General features: G+C 34.3%; 1 protein-coding gene across 11 annotated transcripts in view; it reads right to left on the reverse strand.

The window, feature by feature from the left end:
- Window positions 1-23914, reverse strand: part of LOC127864044 (uncharacterized) — a 103127-nt gene that overhangs the window by 64229 nt on the left and 14984 nt on the right. For 7 of the 11 annotated variants that reach the window (XM_052403726.1, XM_052403724.1, XM_052403722.1 and 4 more), the window contains 2 exons: window positions 16484-16546; window positions 11897-12037 (listed from right to left, as the gene is read on the reverse strand). In XM_052403726.1, coding sequence (XP_052259686.1) covers window positions 11897-12037; window positions 16484-16546 — 204 coding nt within the window. Of the gene's footprint in view, window positions 1-1741; window positions 2178-2962; window positions 3231-11896; window positions 12038-16483; window positions 16547-23914 lie in introns of those variants that run through there. The other 4 variants (XM_052403725.1, XM_052403728.1, XM_052403731.1 and 1 more) reach the window with 3 other exon arrangements.

The following is a 23914-nucleotide window of genomic DNA, read 5'->3' on the forward strand; positions in this document are numbered from 1 at the left end:
AAAATATCCACTAGGAAATGATGATCTAATGTTGAAAGAACACCATTATTTTGATACCAGCCTCCCTCATAGGATAACTATAGTTTACCCTTTCCCACTCAGAAGCAAAGTGAAAATGGCTATGTGCAAACAGCATAAAACCAGAACAGCCTATGAGTAACTACCAGCTGTTCAGGTTTTATGCTGTTTGCTTCTCATCAGTATCTAAGAGTTGGAAATGAAGCCTTTAAAACTTGAATCTAGTAATAAACATCTTTAATTAAATTTAACTTTCATAGGGACTGCAGATGCGTCAAAATAGGTATCTAAGTGGTAAAGGGTTAAATTAGAATCAATGCCCAAAGTATTGCCTTTGTATTAGGTGCATGTACATTTTCACTGTCGCAAATTTTAATTCAAACCTTAAATGATCTTCGGTAAAACCAATACCATTCAATGCGCTCTGATGAAAATTGTAGCATGACAACATTATATTGAGAGGTGCCGCTAAAATACGATATTTACTATGACAACGTATTGATTTTTACCTTTCACACCAAGCACAATGGAACAGATGCTTTACAGCTTGGCTGCGATATTAAAATGCATGAAAACATTAGAGTGGTGTGTAGCCCAAGGATTCACTGAATAAGTCATTAGCTGAGTTTAACAGTTGCACATTACTGAAACATTTCCACGATTAATTATCAATAAATAACAACATTTCAAGCTGTTGCATTTATGTTTACATAGTTCCATTTTGTTAAGGAGGTTTTTCTCGAACAATAGTGTTACAATATTTTGTTCTGCATACTTTCATATAGACTGAGGACACCAACATCTTTTGCAAATCACCGCAAGTCTGCAGATATAAGTGTTGCCAATACCTTAAAGATGTTTTTATATTGTTACAGTTATTGTTTAACATGCCTCCTTTTGTTTTGATCATTATAGTTCCACACAATCCCCCGGATGATAATATATTATCTTCTTATTATAATATTCTGTGCATTTCAATGCACGCAAAACGGGAAGTTATTTAACTCTAAAACATGCAGTCTTAATTGGGAAAAATTCTATATTGTCTTTTAAATATTGGGTGATTGATTTATATTTTTTTTAACTTGAAAACTCTTCATAATCATGGTAAAAACATGTGAAGCAAGAAGTTTTTGTTAAATGCAATACAGCATAAATAATGAGTTCTCCTTTCATGTCTTGACTCACTGCAGAAGAGATAGAGCGAACTAATTACATTATCTTGTTGCTATCACTTAACAGGACAACATTCTGATGTATGTTAGAGACCTCCAATAGTGCACCTGATTACTTGAATAATTAATTAGCCCTATTGAGACCTTACTACTTAATTAGCCTGTCTAAGATGTCTATATATGATTTTGTTTAGAGTATAACTGGGGGGGGGGGCTTTTAACATTCTTACAGTGTAAAGTTTCATGAAATGTCATTTATGATGGCAAACAAATATCTTTTAAACACAAATACACAAATATAATACTAGCAACTTTCCATATTGTCTTTTAAACAAGTTCAGATAAATAACGTAATTAATTACTCATAATATAATATTGTCCAGCTATACTCTGGTGACTTATTAGAAATCTAATTTAAAGATCAACTACTTTGCTTTATTTTAATGTACGGGTGCATTAAACAATTTTTCTTTACTGTAATAATACACATTTTTTACATGTAAAATTATTAAATGTATTTATTTTAATGTGATTCCCAATTAACTTACCACTGTCAAATCCAATGAACCAGGTGGCATATGACTTTCCTTCCTTACGTCCACGAATCATCCTGTCAATGCTTTGATTCCACTATTATTATGATCCCAAATTATAACCAATTAATGACAAAACTCTTTGGGTATATCTAAGTATCCAGCTTTTAAACAATCCTATTCGCGTTCATCTTCATTTTGCAAAACTGCAACATAGTTCGCCTCTAATTTCACCACCAACTTTGCACATTCTCTTCATGTTTTCTTTTTTTGATACCAGTGATAAATCCCACACAAAACCACATAAACTTTGTTCTAAACCTTGTGTTTGTCACACTCCATAGATCAGTATTTCACAGGTATAAATGAGACATATTTGTGCTTCCACTGTATTACATTTGGGTATTACATTAAACCTGTTTGTCAAGCAATTTTCACTTCCCCACTGACACTAATAAAGGAAACAGATAAATCTAAGGTAACGTCTCTTTGTAAATGACAAAAGAAATGACACAACTTGTGTATGGTTTCAAATTTCGCAAAACATGCATTTCAAACCAAAGGAAGTCCCTTTAAAGTTTTTGCATAATCATTTTTGAATATTTTACGGATAGAGAGAAGCAAATGAAACAGCAAAAATAATGCTCCACTTTATTTACACTATTATCACAACATTATACTGTTGTTATTTGACAATTAAGAATTAACTGCCTTAATTTCCATAATGATGTAATAAATTTCACACTTTCTTGCATCTACATACAACAGAACTTTCCTTTTAAATAACCATCTAGATAAATATGGCCATGGTACACTGACGAAAAATAGTTCAAATAGCTTGAAATTTATGTAATTGACATTCTCTACATTGAAAAATAAATTGTTGAGAGGCTAATTTGCAACATTCTACGCCCTAAGGCTAGGACGTGTCAAACAGGTTCTATACATCTGATAAAAATGTTGTTTTTTTAAGTATTCAAATGATCTTAAATGAAAAAAAAATACACAAACACCAACAGTCTAATCTTTAAAACAAAAATAAATAAATATAGAGATCTAGATTTTACAAAATTAATAGTATAAACACAACACTTTTTTCAACCAAATTCCTTAGCAAGCCCAATTTACATTGGCTGAATAAACAAATACTTCAAAATTAGTTTAATCCCAAGATTTTTTTCTACTACATTCTTTTCACAGCTATTTAACCTTAGTTAATCCCAGATTTTGGCTCACCATACTGAGAGAACACTTTCCAACACCATCTCACAGTTGAAATATTCCTTTTATGGCAGTCTCAATAGCTGGATGATATTGCTGACAACTGCCTCTGCATGACTATTATTGAGTATTAACTTTGAACAGCTGTATTTAAACATGATGCAGAAATAACATTTTCTATGTACACTACTAAAGATAACATATGGCAATAGTATTAGTCATGCCTCTGATCTGATAGTTAGTGGTTTGCAAGATTTGATAACAGAAAAATGACTGATTCACAACCACATGATTTCTAAACAATTGTAAACACAGAACCCCAACACAGGAGTATCATTTCTTCAATATCTCTATTGACCCATCATAATGACAATGCAGAGTCTCTGTTTACACTGTACACAATCCAAATACCGCAAAACGATTTCCATCGCTTAACGTTTATCAAACAGCAAAGACATAATTTCATGATTATAAGCCAAGTGATAAAATGCATACAGAATGTTAAAAAAGATGATTTTCATTAATAATTCTATAATATGTTAGAGCACATATAAACCATGATACAGGTATTGGCATTTAAAATGCACATGTAACATTCAAAAGCAAATATTTGAATAGCATACTATGGGCAGTGTTTTACAGGTATGTAAAGGAGACAATTCCTCTAAGAACAAGCATGACAGAGTTATCTTTCTTGCAACAGCAAAAACAAATTTGCCTACAAGGTATCTGACAGGCTATTATGCATACATTATTTGCTGCATGACACATACAGGATAAACCCTTCAGGGGTTACAAGTACAGTGAATACACATTGCAAGTTTTCTTTTGATTGTGCCCATACACTTTAAATACAGTTTTCTCTCTTAATTAATTTATTTAACACACAGTTAACATGTACAACCATTGGCCAAATAGTGGCAGCTGGCCCAAACATTAGTGTACATTTGTGATGTAGTTTTTATTTCACAGGCATAAAACCTAATGATCAATGTTGTTCATTTCAAATGTTATTAAATTATGAACAATATTTGTGTTTATATAAAGTACATTATATATGTTGTGATACATATAAACATAATACACTCTCCGACATTGCCTGAACAAATTTGCCTTTTAAAGTACAGGTCAAATAATTGTGTGAAATATTGAAGAACTATTTGTTACTTATCAGCAGTCTCATAGCATCCACATAACTGTGGCATTTCCTCTTTTCAAGTGCTCAACAGTTACATGCATTCAAACCCTTTCCCACTCAAAAGGAAAGTGAAAATGTCCATGTGCAAACAGGATAAAACCAGAACAGCCTGCGAGTAACTCACAGTCTGTTAAGGTTTTATGCTGTTTGCTGCTCACCAGTATCCTAGGTTTGGACTGCACAGGCTAATTTGAGACGACACTATACGCACATGCATCAAACCCCCTTTTCACAGAGCGCGGCACATATTTAATATGTTTGACACGTAAGAGTCACTTTTGGAAAATTATTCCAAAACTAAAAGTGTCAATTTAAAAGTATAATTAACTATATGTCTGCTAATAAAATATTAACGAGGAGCACAAACTCTTTCAAAGAGTTGTACCTGTATTTAATAGAACTTTCTATTTGTGATCCATTATCAAATGGAAATAAAATATACCAGTCATTAACTCTTTCTGTGCTGGAAATGAATTTTGAAAGCCTTTGCAAACAGAGAACGTGGCGTCTCATCAGGATCCAAACTGTTTGCTATTCTGATAGTATTCTTTGTAAAAAATTCAAAGAAAATGCTAATTTTAGAAATTCAGCAGACAACATTTTAGCAGACGACAAATTACCCAGCATGCAAAGGGTTAATGTCAACATAACCTTGTCAAATAGTTTTATTAAATAGATTTTCTCACATTATTAACAGGCGATGTTAAATACCTTTTTTTATCATTTTATGACAATTTTCAAGCATGTTCTGCCAGAACACATGAAAATAAATTACAACATATTTTTGCCAAGTAGGAAATTAACACAAACCTGTAAGTCCTTAACTGGTTATAATTTTGAACTGGTCTTTCTTCGGTTGAACATTACATGTAAAATTTTCCGATAGCCCAATAACATTTTCTATATATGGACATGTTTGGACTAACTGCTTACAAGATAACTGGTTTCCTCCTTAAACTTAAAAGCTTCAGTTATATGAACCCTTCAACTTTCTATAATTTTGAGCAACGCACCAAGTCAGATATTTTACCCTTTCCCACTCAGAAGCCAAATGAAAATCATGTGCAAAGAGCATAAAACCAAACCAGCCTGCATGAGTAACTCGCAGTCTGTTCAGGTTTTATGCTGTTTGCTACTCATTAGCATCTAAGGGTTGGAGTTGATGTTTATGAATTCATGAATGATTCATGAACTTTACAAACAGTTCATGAACAGCTCATGATAAGTTCGTGAAATTGATGAGAGCAAGTTCATGAACTAAAGTTCATGAATGGTTCATGAACATGCATTCATGAACCAGTGAAGAATGGTTCATGAACAAGACGGTTTAATAATTTATTAAAGAAAGATTCATGATTTGGATCATGAACTAATGATGAATGATTCATGCACCTTTAAATCAAGAAATATTCATGATTTGGTTCATGAGCTAATGATGAACGATTCATGCACCTGAACAGATTATGTGGTTCATGCATTGTTCATAAGACATTCTTGACTTTGTTTTAATGAACTAATGAGTTTTTTTTTCATGAATCTGAAAAATGGTCATGATTCAACAACAAAATTGTGAAAATTATTCCCCATTTAATTAAATAATTGATCTAGAACTTTTCATGAACTTGAACTTAGTATGTGGTTCAAAAAAGGTATATTGTATATTTTTGCCTTTTATTTAGAACTAATGAAGAACTACTCATGAATTGCTGTTTTTACAAAGGAAGAATATTGTGGACACAGGAAGTTGAAATGGCAGCAAAATGAAGACACATCATGGTTTATATTATATTTGGAAATGTAAGTCTTTAATAAATTACTGGCTAAACTGATCAGCCATTGGTTCCATTTCAACTTCCTTGGCACTGTAAGTGTAACCATTTCAGGGAAACCATTGATTAGTAAATGTGTAACCATTTTCATAAAAAAAGAAATCATATATTATCAGGCTGATTTAAACAGAAGAAAAAAGAAAAGAAATTAACATGTCATCCAAAATAGTTAATATCCGAATATATGGTCACTTTAGACATCTTAAAATAAAAAAGACTTTTTTTTCTGTTGGAAAGCATATGCTTGCATACAGCATTTTACTTCAAATCCTTTGTAAAAAAACAGATTCTAACTTAAAAATTACCCTATATGACTGAGTTTAGTATTTTTAACCAGAAGATAGGGCAATTCTTGTCTGCAGTATTTTTTCAGTAACTAAAGCATAAAAATGTAAGAACCGATCAGGTATCAGCAGACTCAGTTGATATCCGACTGGTTCTTACATTTTACTCTGTCAAATAAAATATAAAGTGTCATGTTTAATGGTTTGATATTGTGAATCGTGCCACTTCCCATGGAGGGAGGGTCAATAATAATTATAAGCTTGAATTTAAATGGTATGCATTAACATCTTGCATTCTTTGTTCTTGAAGTATTCATGAAGTGAGTGAGTTCCAACATCACTTGGTTCATAAATAGTTCTAGAACATTAAATTCATGAATTAATCTTGATCTTTTCATGAAATTCCATTCATGAACTATTCATGAACTATTCATGAAGGTTAAATGGCCGCTTCATAAAGTGCTTATGAAATATGCAAGTTCATGAAGGTTCATGAATGATTCAAGGTTCATGAATGATTCATGAACAAATTGATTCATGAATGGTTCATGAACTTATATTTCAAGAACTATTTCAGAAAGCGACCATTTAACCTACATGAAGAGTTCATGAATAGTTCATGAATTGTTGTTCATGAATGATGTAAGAATGATTCATGAACTCTTGCAGGGGTGAAGCCTTTAAAATTTGAACCTTGTAAGAAAGGTCTATAATTAAATTTAACTTTGTAAGGGATTACAAATTCGTCTAAATGCGTATCTAAGTGGTAAAGTGTTAAAGTATCTAATCAAACACACAGTAGTTTGGAATTAATAAAAACTACTTTAGGATGATTTGTCATACATCTACTTAAATCTTTTGGCCAATTTATTCAAACAAAGTCCATCAACTCTGATCCTTAACCAAAATATTTACAAAAGCTGCTACAAACTGCCCTGGTCATCTAACCCGAAATACCCTGGTCTCTTCAATCCTCACCCCTTAAAATGGTCAATTACATTACTGTATCTATTAGATTATCAAAGCAATGTTTACATATAATCTCAGTATTTGTATATCTCAGTGCCAGTAAGCTCCATGTTGAGAGGGTTACATGACTCCTAGTCGGAATCTAAAAGGTATCTAATAAAGGAACAGTCCGTAAGAAGCTTTTATCATAGTTCAAACACCATTTCTGCAATTATGATTCATCATTCAAAGATTTCTTTATATGAATTAAGACAGGAGACAGCTTTATTCATAATGACATTACCCTTTGAACTTGAAACTGTAAAGGACTGGGATCTATAATATGGCACAAAAGGTTGACAGGTGCAAATTGGTGTGTAAATAGAGTATAGTAAGTTAGTGCCTTTGTGTAATAAAATTTATTTGTAAAATTTAAGAGAGGTTTAGTTTAAATCTATTTATTTTAGCTAGATTGCATCAAAAGCCTAAAGCTTATATAAACGCTCTCGAGTCCGTTTCCTGGGCCTAGAACCAGTACTTGGTGTCTTTGGGGGAGATCTAAAGAACGCTCCCATGGTGGGGATCGAACCCGACCTCCTGGTCACTAGGCGGACACCATATCCATTACACCACGGCGACCTATGAAGAGAGGTTTACAAGCTTGACAAGGCGTGTAAGCCATTAGGAGACCAGTCTGATAAATTCAAGTGCACAAAGTCATTAACCAAATATAATCCTTTTTATCCTATCATATTTTTTTTTGAAAATATGCAAGTTTAATTAATAGACAAAACAACAAGCAATGTGTTTGTGAAACACTATGTCCCCATATATATATGACATTTGACCTTGAAGAGTGACCTTGACCTTTCACCACTCAAAATGTGCAGCTCCATGAGATACACATGCATGTCAAATATCAAGTTGCTAGCTTCAATATTGCAAAAGTGACATTAAATGAGCAATTTTTAACCCATATATTTGACCTTTGACCTTGAAGAATGACCTTGACCTTTCACCACTCAAAATGTGCAGCTCCATGAGATACACATACATGCCAAATATCAAGTTGCTATCTTCAATATTGCAAAAGTTATGGCAAATGTTAAAGTTGGGGCAAACCAACAAACAAACCAACTGACAGGACAAAAACAAATTATGTCCCCCACTATAGTGGTGGAGGACATAAATATACAACATTAAAAAAATTCTATCCGTCCTTGCATAGTATTATTGAATCTGTTTTTGATATTTCAAAAGAAATTTGCTTACGCCATACTTCCATACTGCCATATTGGTATCATGCAAATCACTGCTACATGACGATATGAGTCGAGTCTTGCAAAAATGGGTCTTATGCCATATGGGCCCGCGAGCTCCAAACCAGCCTGCACCTAATGCAATGGAGCTACCCTGTACGCTATCAACAACATGAAGATTTGGGGGACAGATAGTGAACGTCGTAGCACCTGACATTTAATGCTTACAATATCACCTTGATTGACTTTTTGTAACGTTGTTATGGACATAAATATTCTCGCTTTCATGATAATTACCATAGTTATTCCACATACAAAACATTTTTTACATTTTAAAGGGGCCTTTTCACAGATTGTGCATATTTTGATGTTTGTCATTAAATGCTTTATATTGATAAATGTAAACATTGGATCTTAAAAGCTCCAGTAAAAAATCAAGAATAAAATTAAAAAAAGGAAAAAAAAGTAGCCGGTACCATGGCTCGAACCAGTGACCCCCGGAGTCCTGGAGTTAGCCTGAAGTAAAAATGAATTAGCCCTCACGGCTATTCCACCGGGTATACACAGGTTAAGTATTTTATACCTTATATAAGCAATCTTTGTAGTTTCGTAAATTTAAACGACAACAACAGAACTCTCCAAATTATTCAATCGTTTCACGTTGCAACGCTTTATAATTTTTAGGTTTTCATATCGTCAAAAGATTCATATAATGGCTACATTGGACTATAGTAAATGTTCAGTAATACTGTTTCCTCACAAATATCATAACTTAAACGAAAATTTGCGAATCTGAAACAACTTTTTTCAATTTTGTCAATTTACCAAACCATGAAAAGATCCCTTTAAGCAACATCAGGATAGTTTCTGCATTAAGAGTCCCTGCAATTTCTACTTGTGAAGATTTTTTGTGGTGTGACTATGTTGCTAGTTCATTTCTGTTGGCCTGCATTATTCCACAGTTTGGGATATACTTTTTGCCAAAACATTAGGATAGAAAATCATGCAACACTGCTTTGAACATTAATAAGCAGGCGGGCGCAAGCTTCGAACTGAGACATTTTGCTAATGAATAGTTAAATTTGCACTATAAAAGCTGTTTCAAGGCTTGGTCAGTAAAGTCATGTTTCAATCTAAAACCCTCCAATTTACAATCAGAGTTATTTATGATCAGCTGAAAATGGCACTTCTTTTTTCTTAATACGGTATATTCAAAGCACAGTTAATAATAGACTATAATTATGCAATTGTTAGAATATTGTTATATTTTTCTAAGTCGACCAGTTTGTTGATTATAACGCTAGTTAATAAATTGAGATAGAAAGGAAGCAAACCAAATCATTTTTTCAAAGGGATATTCTTCTCCTTATCACGTTTTTTTCTCTGAACAATGCAAGGTGACATTTAGATGGCTTAATCATGAGAAACTGGCAAATGTAAAACTAATAAAATATTATCAGTTTACAACAGAAAATCACCATATCATAGCTAGTTTTGCATATATTTTTCATCTTGGTAATTGAGCAATAAAACAATGTATTTGCCTTCAAATTGACAGTCCAGTTAAGAGAATCCAGTAATGCACTTATGATTTGCATATTTGGAACAGACAACTCTTGCATTTCTTAAACGATTAAGCCAACATTGTTTACCTCCCTTTATTAATGTAATATTTAATAACTTTGAAAAATAAGCATGATTGATTTTGGCTTAACATATTTATGCCTAGCGTCTAGAAAAAAGGCCTTTGCAAACAGCGTAGACCCAAATGAGACGCCGCATGATGCAGCGTCTCATTAGGGTCTGCGCTGTTTGCTTACAGGAATTTCTGTAAGAAATATTCAAAATATAGAAATAAATACACTAGAAATACCTAATTTTAGAAATAAATTGATCCAATTTAGAAGAATGGGAGAGTCCACTAGGCATAAATGGGTAAAAGTTAAATTGTACCAATTTCTGAGGACCTGTGATATATAAATAAATTTATTGCTTGGTATATATTTATAACTCCAATATTGTGATATTTTCACTGAAGACATTCTTTTTTGACTAAAAAAGCTTTCCAAGCAGTTATGTGTATCCCAGAGGAGGTAATAACGTGATAGTCAAGATGGCGACGTCCTTACCGAGACAGTTATTTTTGTCGTTTTATACCCTTTATTACTACTGTTAATTTTTCAAATGACACTTACTTTCCAGTCATATCAGTAAAAAGGTGATTAGCGTTTATTTCGTATTTTAATTTGCTTTATATCTCAACTTTACTCCACGCAAATTTTCTTAGTGGAGCCCTAATTAGGTCATCACGCTAAGAAATTTTGCACCGAGTAAAGACGAGATATAGAGCGAATATTAATATCAAATAAAAGCCGTTAACTTTCTTCCTAATATGGCTGGAAAGTGAGCGGAGTAAAACAAAATAATACAATTAATAAAGGGTATAAAACAACGAAAAATACCTGCCTCAGCATGGACGTCGCCATCTTGTTTGTTGCGTGATTACCCCCTTTGTATCCCAAGCTAAAACAAGCAGCATCTTAAGAGTTTTTTTCATATTTTTTTATTTGAAGAATTCATGCTCATGAAAATGGATCATCGCCTAAAACATTGAGCTTCCTTGTGAGAAAACTTTGCTTCATTCGTCCGGGACTAACCAGTGAAATCCACACAGGCTAATGTGGGAAAAAACTATCCGCCTAAACTGGGCTTTCGCTAAGAAAAGGTTTCTTTTAACCCTTTCCCACTCAAAAGCAAAGTGAAAATGGCTATGTGCAAACAGCAAAAAACCAGAACAGCCTGTGAGTATTTCGCAGTCTGTTCAGATTTTATGCTGTTCTCTGCTCATCAGTATCTAAGAGTTGGAAATGAAGCCTCAAACACTTGAATCTAGTAAGAAAGGTCATAAATTAAATTTAACTTTCTAGGGAACTACAAATGCAAGACAAGACTATTGCCAAGCAATATATGTCCCCTACTGGCTCCACCATTGTCAGAATGTTTTTTTTAATTATATTTGTTGCCATAGCAACCACAATTTTTGACATAGGAAGAAAATGAAATGACGTGCATAATGTCCATATTGCCATCTATCCATGTTTCAAGTTTCATGAAAAAAAATGAAGACCTTTGAAAGTTATCGCAGGATCCAGAAAAGTGTGACAGACTGACGGACAGACGGACTGAGGGACGGACGAACACACACAGCGAAAACAATAAGTCCCCACTGGTGAAACTGGTAGGGGACAAAAATATGTATCTAACTGGTAAAGGGTTTAACAAAAAATATCATAAAATCAGGGAGTACAGGCTACTCTGGGAACACTTTACCCATATACGTTAAGCCTAGTATTCCAATAACAAGCTCAATAAAAAAGACCGTTTTATTTTAGCGTCAGTTTGTTGAATTGTTTTGGCGTATGCCATCTTACCTGTGCCATCCTCATCGCAGATCCTGATTTCTGGGAACACAGCATGCAACGAGGGCCGCGCCTTGGTAGGTCTCAGCGACCCAGACTGCCCAAACGAGCTGTAGAGGGAAGGGTCGTACCCACTGTCACTCTCGTTGTCAGCTGAAATAGGTCAAAGGTTATTAGAAATATGGACAGATGCTTGATCATAAAAAAAGAGATGTCACTGATAATTAGAAACCCACTGTCACTCTCACTGTCCGCTGAAATAGGTCAAAGTTCAATTGTCATGAGAAATACTGACAGGACGATGATCATTAAACAAGAAAGGTCACTGATCAAAATGATAGAATAGAAGGGTTTCTGATAATAAGAAATATTGCAAGATCATAGTTACTGATACTAATTGTCCATTGAAAAAGGTCAAAGGTCCATAATCAACAGAAATATGGAGAGGGCAATGATGATAAGAAATAACGACAGGTCACTGATCATAAAAAATATAGACAGGTTAATACTCAAAAGAAATAAAGAGAGGTAAATGATGATAAAAATATAGAGAGGTCACTAATCATAAGAAATATAGATAGGTCAATCATCAATAGAAATAAAGGGAGGACAATGATAAAAGAAATATAGAGAGGTCAATGATCCTCAAAATATAGAGAGGACACTGATCATTAGAAATATATAAAGGTCACTAGTCAGTAGAAATATAGAGAGGTCACTTATCATTAGATATATTAAAAATAAAGGTAACTAATCATAAGAAATATAGACAGGTCACTGCATGATCAATAGAAGTAAAAACAGGTCACTGATCATAAACATATAGAAAAGTCAATGATCACTAGAAATATGGAAAGGTCACTGATCATTAGAAATATAAAGAGGTCAATGATCATTAGAAATATAGACAGGCCACTCAGATCATTAGAAGTATAGAAAATTCAATGAACATTTGAAATATTGAAAGGTCAATGGTCGTTTAATATAAAGAAAGGTCAATGATCATTAGATATATAGAGCGGTCACTGATCATTGGAAATATAGAAAGGTCAGTAATCATAAGAAATATAGAGAGATAAATGATTATTAGAAATATAGAAAGGTCAGTAATCATAAATAATATAGAGATAAATGATCATAAGAAATATAGAGAGATAAATGATCATAAGAAATATAGAGATAAATGATCATAAGAAATATAGAGAGATCACTGATCATAAGAAATATAGAGAGATAAATGATCATAAGAAATATAGAGATAAATGATCATAAGAAATATAGAGAGATCACTGATCATAAGAAATATAAAAAAAATCAATGATCATGAAAAATACTGCATGCTCACTAATCCTTAGAAAATAAAGAGGTCACTGATCATGTGAAATATAGAGAGGTCACTCACCATAAGAAATATACAGAGGTCACAGATCATTTGAAAAAGAAGAAGATCAAAATACTGATAATAATAGAAGGGTCTCTGATAATAGGAAATATAGAATAGGCAATCTATTACAATATAATTGTAGTATTTACTTGAAGTTTAAACTTAGTTTCTTAGTTAAAATCAATAGATCATTTCTCTTTTACTTATTTTAACAAGTTCAAGATACATTACAGACATGATTTCAAAATTACATCATCCTGAAAACAACAATAAACACTTTTTTGGGTATTTACTTAACAAAATTAAATTCCGCAATAAGAATTGAATACCAAAAATAAAAGGAATGAAAGCTTTACTCACAAAAAAAGAAGACATGAAAAAAGCAGTGAAAGCCTTTTAAACAAGACATACTATTTAACATTTAAACAAGGGCTGTTTGTAAAACATGCATGCCCCCCATATGGGCTGTCAGTTGTAGTGGAAGCCATTGTGTGAATAAGTTTTTTGTCACTTTGACCTTGACCTTCGACCTAGTGATCTGAATATCATAAGGGGTCATCTGCCAGTCATGATAAATGCACCTATGAAGTTTTATGATCCTAGGCGTAAGCATTCTTGAGTTATCATCCGGAAACCATTTTACTATTTCGAGTCACTGTGACCTTGACCTTTGACCCAGTGACCTGAAAATAAATAGAGGTCATCTGCCAGTCATTATTAATGTACCTATGAAGTTTCATGATCCTAGGCGTAAGCATTCTTGAGTTATCATCCGGAAACAATTTTACTATTTCGAGTCACTGTGACCTTGACATCTGACCTAGTGACCTGAAAATCAATAGGGGTCATCTGCCAGTCATGATCAAGGTACCTATGAAGTTTCATGATCCTAGGCATAAGCAGTCTTGAGTTATCATCCGGAAACCATTTTACTATTTAGAGTCACTGTGACCTTGACCTTTGACCTAGTGACCTGAAAATCAATAGGGGTCATCTGCCAGTCATGATCAATCTACCTATGAAGTTTCATGATCCTAGGCCTTAGCTTTCTTGAGTTATCATCCAGAAACCATCTGATGGACAGACCGACGGACCGACAGACCGACCGACATGTGCAAAACAATATACCCCCTCTTCTTCGAAGGGGGGCATAAAAACTGTCATTTCTCACCCAACATTATTTCCCAACACCAAACAAAGTCCCCCACCTTACCCCACAATTAATACTTAAACAAAATAAGAAGACATTAAATTTGCTGATTTAAATGTGACTATTTGGCAAACCACAGCTCTGAGAGTGAGTATCTATTAAAGCTCAAGCCACGCAAATTAACACTCCCAGTGTGGCATGGCAAATTGCTCAGATTTTAGATTGCAAAAACAGCAAATGAAGTGTTTATGCATTCATTATGATTTCCATAATCAGTAGTTAAGAATTGATTTTGCCAAATAAAAGTTACTGCAATATTGTTATAACAAATAAAATTGTTGTAAGTCAGTGATTGACCTGGAAATACATTCATGGTAGAATAAATTGTCTCCATGGTAGTGTAAAAAAATTTTGTATGTATTAATTAATCTTGCAGACATTTAGGATTGTAAAGAAAGGGACTGACCAAAATAAATAGCCAAGTGAAATAAAAAAATAATTGTGACATGCTCTGTGAAAAGGTGGTTTAATGCATGTGTGTGAAGTGTTGTCCCAGGTAAGCCTGTGTATTCTGCACAGGCTAATCGGAGATGACACTTTCTGCCTACACTAGATTTTTGCTAAGAAGAGACAATCTTTAAACTAAAAATAACAGAAAGTGTCATCCCTGGTTAGCCTGTGCAAACTCCACAGGCTAATCTGGGACAACACTTCACACACATGCATATAACCCCCTTTTAACAAAGTGCAACTCCATTATAAAACTGACTGACCTTGACTGTCTTAATTCTTAAACATTCTTCCCCTGCGAAATGTTGTTCATGATTTCATGAACACTTCAAGCCAATGGGAACTGTTCATTAACGGTTCTTTTAAAGTTCCTGAGCTTGGTTCATGAACTTTTGGACATGAACTGTTCTTAGAAGACGTTCTTGAACAGTTTATGAATTATTGTTGAACACTTCAAAGTTCATGAACAGTTCTTCATCTAACCATAAATACTTAGTGATGAACATTTCATGAACAATTATTTCTAATGACTTTTCTGAGACAGACTTTGAGGATCCATCATGAATAATTCATGAATTCCTTTGTGCTAGATGTTTCATACATATTTTTGAAAGTAATATTGAAATGTCTAACATACTAATCTTGTAAGTTGGGAGTGTGTTGAAGACATGGACAAACAATTTGAAAACTAGCCTCTGTGCTAAGCCTGGCAGTCTGTGGCTGATGACATTGTTTGTAGTCTCTCATGTTTGCTTACACTTATGATAACTTTTGTTTTATAAGACCTCAGTTGATGAACTCGTGAAGAATTATGGTTCATGAACTATTCACTGACAGTCCATGAACAGGAAATGAGCCATTGACAAATAGAAGAAAAGTGTTCATGAACTGTTCATGAACAGCAAAACCCTTAAGAATTGTTCACAAATTTTGTTGTTCATGAATAGTTCAAGAACACGTCATGCCATTAGGGTTCATGAAAAGTTCATGAACACTTCATGTCATTAGGGTTCAAGAATAGTTCATGCACACTTCATGCCATAAGGGTTCAAGAATGGTTCATGAACACTTCATGCCATTAAGTTTCAAGAATATTTCATGAACACTTAATGCCATTAGTGTTCATGAACAGTCCATGAACTAAAATCTCAAGAACATTTCACAGACATGGCTCATTTCCTGTTCACTGACTATTTGTAAAATATTCATGAACTTGGTTCGTGAACAGTTCATCAATATTTCATGAATTATTCATGAACTGCAAAACAACATTTCGCTGAAGGGTAATAGTTTAAAATAAATTGTATCCTCTTTCTATGACAATGCAATGCCACACGTTAAGAATATGAGCCGCGTTCTGGGAAAACAGGGTTTAATGTGTGTGCATAAAGTGTTATGCCAGATTAGTCAGTGCAGTCTGCACAGACTAATCAAGGACGACACATTCCACGTTAATGGAAATTATATTATTAAGGAAGTTTCATTATGCACATGCATTTAAAGACAAGTTTTCCCAGCAGTCTTTATATAGCAAACGCCCTTTCCCCAACACAACCTTGTGCAAGGTTCCACATGAGCTCTGGATCTTCCTCTGGAAATGCTTCCTCTCCATCGCTATCTGTAGGACAGATTAATGTTAGTTCCCTTCAGTTTTTGGACATTTTAACATTTGAATTTTTAGTTCTTGGTGTCTCTGGGGGTGAACTTAAGAAAGCTCCCCGAGTTGGGATCAACCCGTTGCCTCCTGGAACCAGTTGTTGGAAACTTGGGTAAATTTTAACCCTGGGATAAATGTCGGATGAATTTAACCAGGGGTTAATTTTTTGGTTAAGTGTTGTTGCATCATGTTGGTTAAATTTTGTCTGGGTAAATTTAACCCTGGTCTAAAGGTTGGTTAAAATTTATCCATGTAAACAAAAAAATAGCCAAATTTTATTTGTATCGTAATCCACGTAAGAATCGCCAAAATTCTTTGAATGTTGTGTTATATGATGATGAAATGCGGAATCGATATCGGTTCAAATGAAAATGTTAAAAGAATTTGTAATTTAAATGGCGAAAAATATCGAAACTACTACAAAGCATTTCATGCTTATATACCATGCTTGCTTTAACGTTTACAAATGGCAAGTTCGAAATAATTCGCTTTCTTTACACTCATGATCGCGTTAAAGGTTAATTATACACGTTTTCATTCGCAATTTATTTACAGAATCACGAAAAATGCCAAATACAATACATAAAATACTTACTTGTTTCAATGATCTATAAATATTTTAATGGATTGGATATAACTGATTTAAAATTTACGATTTTATAATGTTATTAAATCTTTTTCCCAGAATATGCTGTCCTATTTATAGCTTGACAACATGTCGGCCATATTGCTTTTACAATGGATTATGGGATATGTGTGAAAGTTAACCAGTGGATAAATTTACCCAACATGGATAGTTATCCAGCCTGGGTAAATATTTCCAGCAACGCATTTATCCAGCCTGGTTAGTTACCCAGCTTGGATAACTTTAACCCGCGGTTAGCGCTAACCAAGGGGTTAAAATAACCTAGTGTACGAACAACTGGGTCCTGGTCACTAGGCCGAAACCATATCCGTTACAACTTGGTGATCTAGTTAACCCTTTTCCACTTAGATACGTATTTTGATGTGTTTGTAGTTTCTTAGAAATTTATATTTAATCGAAGACCTTTCTTACTAGATTCAAGTTTTAAAGGCCTCATTTCAAACTTCCCTTAGATACTGATGAGTGTTACTCGCAGGCTGTTCTGGTTTTATGCTGTTTGCACATAGTAATTTTTTCTTTGCCTCGGAGTGGGAAAGTGTTCAAAGCCCACTTGACAAAGATTTACTCAATGCATTGGTAGAATGTCAAGATACACATTCTGACCAAGTTTCATTCAGATTGAGACATAAATATGGCATTATCAAGGTATGCTTTTTAAACAAATGACCAACTGACCTAGTTAATTGACACACTTGACCTAGATTCCAATTTGGCGTTGATATTGTCAAGATGACCATTTTTTTCACCAAGATTCAGAAATGTATCTCTAGAGTGGGTGAATGTTTTGTCCAAGATTTGACATGGTGACCTAGCAAAGGGACACAAGTGACCAGTATTTAATCTACACCTAGATATTGACAAGACAAATATTCTATCCATGTTTCCATCAAGATTGGATGAACAACGTGGCCTTGAGTGTGGTAACGAGCGGACAGTGAAACATGTATGATACAAGACGCACAATGCATTACACAATGCTGGAAAAAAAAAATTATGATTCCTGATGGGAACCTATAACATGTTTTTTGTGAGCATCACAATATTGTAAAGGTATTGAATATGTATATAGTTGTCTTCTTCCATCTGTATTTTTGCTTTGCTCCTTCACCCATAATAAGATAATTTATTTGAACAAGAGTACCGCATAACGGGTGCCAACACTCAGCTGAAAAAATGAAAGCTTGTCAGAATTTTTTTATTTTTTTAGAGGTCACAGCAACCTTGACCTCTGACCTATTATCCCAAAGACCCAAAAATGGGTGTGGTGTGTAGAACTCATCAAGGTGCATCTACATATGAAGTTCCAAAGATGTTGGTGGAAGCACTATGATTTTAGAGCAAAATGTCAAGGTTTTACCAAGACGAGGACGGCGGACACTGGAATGCCGACGACGAGCTGGCTATGACAATACCTCAGGTTTTCTCATAAAAAAGCCAAGCAATTAATAACCATTTTTCCAAAACAGTCTGAATTGGAAAGTTACAGTACTTTAAACATACATATCATAAGGTTAAGTGTTAGAGCTCATAGCCCCTGCGAAATGTTTTAGAACTGTTCTATAAAATTTCTAGAATTATTGTACTGAAACAAATGACTAGAAGTGTTCTGGAATCATCTTTAAAATGTTCTAGAATTATTTTAGAACAGTTGTTGAACGTTAAATGAGAATAATTTCTAGAACAATTGTTCTAAAACAGTTCTGAAGGTTTTTTTCTAGAACAATTCTTGAACCATTGTTTCAGAACTATTCCAGAATTGTTCTTGTATAAATTTCCAGAACTGTTTTAGAACAATTGTTTTAAAAAAAATATCATTTAACGTTCAGCAACTGTTCCTTAAAGGGATCTTTTCACGCTTTGGTAAATTGACAAAATTGAAAAAAGTTGTTTCAGATTCGCAAATTTTCGTTTTGGTTATGATATTTGTGAGGAAACAGTAATACTGAACATTTACCATGGTCTAATATAGCCATTATATGCATCTTTTGACGATTTTAAAACCTAAAAATTATAAAGCGTTGCAACGCGAAACGATTGAATAATTTGGAGAGTTCTGTTTTTGTCGTTAAATTTTGTGAAACTACGAAGATTGCTTATATAAGGTATAAAATACGACAAGTATGTGTACTTGGCGGAATAGCTCAGTAGGCTAAAGCGTTTTTACTTCAGGACTCTGGCAGGACTCCAGGGGTCACTGGTTCGAAACCTGCTCCGGGCAATGTTCTTTTCCTTTTTTTAATTTTATTCTTGATTTTTTACTGGAGCTTTTACGATCCAATGTTTACATTTATCAATATAAAGCATTTAATGAATAAGTTAAAAAATGCCAAAATCTGTGAAAAGGCCCCTTTAATAATCTTAGAACATTTACATTATGATTATAGAACTGTTCAAGGACATTTTCAGAACTGTTCTAGAACGTTTGTTCCAGACTTATTTGAAGCAAGCCTTCCGAACTGTTCTAAAACATAGTTCCAAGTGAACTGTTCATCAGAATTAACCTAATTACCTTACATTATTAAATAAAGTTTATATAAGAAAATATATAAACTGTATTAAACTACAACAATATACTTCAAAAAGTTACAGAATAAGAAAATAAGTATAGTATTGTTGACATCAATATTATGTATTATAAACAATAAGTATAATTAATATATGAAAGACCATTTTAAAGGGAGGAAATTGCTCTAACATACAGGGAGGTAATATGTAGAATAATTGTAGACCTTGGTTCTAGGCCTGTTCTATATGTGTTCTTATTCCCCATTAGAACTTTTGTAGAACTTACAAATTTGAATTTGAAGTCAAATGATAATTGTCTGAAATAGTTTATTTTAAATATGTAGAACAATTGTAGAAAAAATGTAGGCCTTGTTTCTAGACCTGTCCTTTGTGTTCTTATTCCCCATTAGAACTTTTGTAGAACTAGTTCTAAATGTGTTCTAAAACTACATTTTAGAACATTTTTAGAAATTTCTTGAACTTATTTTGTCCTTGAAATGTTCTAAAAATGTTCTTGAATATTATTCAGAACAGTTTAAGCCATGTTCCACAAATGTTCTTAATTTATTCTAGAAAACTGTTTTGGAACAATTCCAGAACATATGTTCTAGAAGGCAAATATGGAACATTCTAGAACTGTTCTTGATGTTCTAGAACAGTTCCAGAACCGTTCCAATTTTTAGAACAAATTTTGGCAGGGGAGATTATATCAATGAGCCAAGTCATTCCAAAATGAGCATCGTGCCCGCAATGGAGAATTATTATCCTGTCAGCCATAATGGCACGCGGGTTCAGGGTTGATCCAAACCAGACTACGTGAATGTGCAGGCTGTTCTGGAGATACGCTGGCAACACATAGAATAAGACTTATATATGCATGCCGCCGCTCAAAAACCATAGGAGGTTATTGTAATAGTGCATACCAAGGAGAGCCATCTCTCACGAGATTGAAGGCTGAGATCGAAGCCCGAGGGTTGATATTCTTCTGTTAGGAGTCAATATTTACTACATGTTTACCCGAAAATTAGCTTGGGCAGGATAGTTACTGCGTTATAGCGTCACAACATATTAGCATATACAGGTTTTACCGTGTATGGAAATTTAAAGTGGCCTTTTCACAGATGTTGACATGTATTGAAGTTTGTTATTTAATGGTATATATTGATAAACGTAAACATTGGATCTAAAAAGCAACAGTAAAAATACAAGAGGGCCATGATGGCCCTGTATCGCTCCACTGCTGAAAAAAGGCTGAAACAAATATTCTCTGCATGTACAAATACTTAAATATAGGCCCTATTTAAGCACATGTACACTTTTGTGACCCCCTGGGCTTGGTCAAATTTAACCCCAGGGGAATAATTTGAGCAAACTTTGTAGAGGACTACTATATCTCACTACATGTACATACAAAATATGGTAGCCCTAGGTCCCAGATTTAAGGACAAGAATATTTTAAAGTTTTCACAAAATAAGCAAGATATAAGTGTATATAATCTTCAATTTTATGACCTGCGGGTCAGGCTCAAATTTGACCCAAAGGGCATAATTTGAACAAACTTGGTAGAGGACTATAAGATGTTACTGCATACCAAATTTGGTAGCCATAGTCTGAATGGTTTTCGACAAGAAGATGTTTAAAGATTTCACAAAATAGGCACTTTATAAGTTTTTATTCAATTTTGTGACCCCCCAGGGCAGGGTCAAAGTTGACCCCAGAGGCATTATTTGAACAAATTTGGTAGAGGTTTATTAGATGTCACTACATACCAAATTTGGTAGCCCTAGGTCCAATGGTAATGGACACAAAGAATTTTAAAGTTTTCACAAAATAGGCCCCATATAAAGCGTATGTTCAGTTTTGTGACCCCCCCCCCCCCCCTGGGCGAGTCAAATTTGACCCAAGGGGCATAATTTGAACAAACTTGGTAGAGAACTATTAGATGTCACTACATACCAAATTTGGTAGCCCTATGCCATATGGTTAAGCACAATAATTTTTTACAGTTTTCACAAAATAGGCACTATATAAGCATATAATCGATTTTGTGGCCCCCAGGGCAGGGTCAAATTTGACTCCTGGGGCATAATTTGAACAAACTAAGTGGAGGACTATACAATGTCACTACATACCAAATTGTATAGCCCTAAGCCTAATGGTTATGGACAAGAATTTTTTTCAAGTTTTCACAAAATAGGCATTATATAAGCGTATGTTCAATTTTGTGACCCCCAGGGCAGGGTCAAAATGACCCCAGGGGCATAATTTGAAGAAATTTGGTAGAGGACTTTAAGATGTCACTACATACCAAATTTGGTAGCCCTAGACCCAATGGTTATGGACAAGTAGATTTTAAAGTTTTCACAAAATAAGCCCTTTTTAAGCATATATTCAATTTTGTGACCCCCGGGGCAGTTTCAAATTTGACCCCTGGGGCATAATTTGAACAAACTAAGAAGAGAACTAATACATGTCTCTACATACCAAATGTGGTAGCCCTATGCCATACAGTTATGGACAAAAAGATTTTGAAAGTTTTCACAAAATAGGCCTTATATAAGCATATGTTCAATTTTGTGACCCCCGGGGCAGGGTCAAACTTGACCCCAGGGGCATAATTTGAAACAAGATGTGTTTGTGAAACACAATGTCCCCCTATATGACATTTGACCTTGAAGGATGGCCTTAACCTTGACCCTTCACCACTCAAAATGTGCAGCTCCTTGAGATACACATGCATTTCAAATATAAAATTGCTAGCTTCAATACTGCAGAAGTGACATTACATGAGCAATTTTGACCCATATATTTGACCTTGAAGGATGACCTTGACCTTGACCTTTCACCACTCAAAATGTGCAGCTCCATGAGATACACATGCATGCCAAATATCAAGTTGCTATCTTCAATATTGCAAAAGTATTCATAAAATAAGCGATTTGGGCCACATATATTTGACCTCTGACCTTGAAGGATGACCTTGACCTTGACCTTTCACCACTCAAAATGTGCAGATCCATGAGATACACATGCATGCCAAATATCAAGTTGCTATCTTCAATATTGCAAAAGTATTCATAAAATAAGCGATTTGGGCCACATATATTTGACCTCTGACCTTGAAGGATGACCTTGACCTTGACCTTTTACCACTCAAAATGTGCAGCTCCATGAGATACACATGCATGCCAAATATGAAGTTGCTATCTTCAATATTGCAAAAGAATTCATAAAATGAGCGAATTTTGCCACATATATTTGACCTCTGACCTTGAAGGATGACCTTGACCTTGACCTTTCACCTCTCAAATTGTGCAGCTTCATGAGATACACATGCATGCCAAATATGAAGTTGCTATCTTCAATATTGCAAAAGAATTCATAAAATGAGCGATTTTTGCCACATATATTTGACCTCTGACCTTGAAGGATGACCTTGACCTTGACCTTTCACCTCTCAAAATGTGCAGCTTCATGAGATACACATGCATGCCAAATATGAAGTTGCTATCTTCAATATAGCAAAAGTTATTGCAAAATGTTAAAGTTGGCGCAAACCAACCAAAAGACCAACCAACCAACCAACAGACCAACCAACCAACAGACAGGGCAAAAACAATATGTCCCCCACTACTATAGTGGGGGACATAAAAACTTGGTAGAGGACTTTAAGATGTCACTACATACCAAATTTGGTAGCCCTAGGCCCAATGGTTATGGACAAAAAGATTTGTAAAGTTTTCACAAAATAGACCCTATATAAGCATATGTTCAATTTTGTGACCCCCAGGCAGGGTCAAATTTGACCCCAGGGGCATAATTGGAAGAAATTTGGTAGAGGACTATTAGATGTCTTTATATACCAAATTTATTAGCCCTAGGCCCAATTGTTATAGACGAGAAGATTTTGAAAGTTTTCACAAAATAGGCCTTATATAAGCATATGTTCAATTTTGTGACCCCTGGGGCAGGGTCAAATCTGATCCCAGGGGCATAATTTGATGAAATTTGGTAGAGGAATATTAGATGTCTCTACATAACAAATTTGATAGCCCTAGGCCCAATGGTTATGGACGAGAAGATTTTGAAAGTTTTCACAAAATAGGCCTTATATAAGCATATGTTCAATTTTGTGACCCCCGGGGCAGGGTCAAATTTGACCCCAGGGGCATAATTT

The sequence above is a fragment of the Dreissena polymorpha genome, unplaced genomic scaffold (genome assembly GCF_020536995.1).
Source record: "Dreissena polymorpha isolate Duluth1 unplaced genomic scaffold, UMN_Dpol_1.0 chrUn089, whole genome shotgun sequence".
NCBI classification, from domain to species: Eukaryota; Metazoa; Mollusca; class Bivalvia; order Myida; family Dreissenidae; genus Dreissena; species Dreissena polymorpha.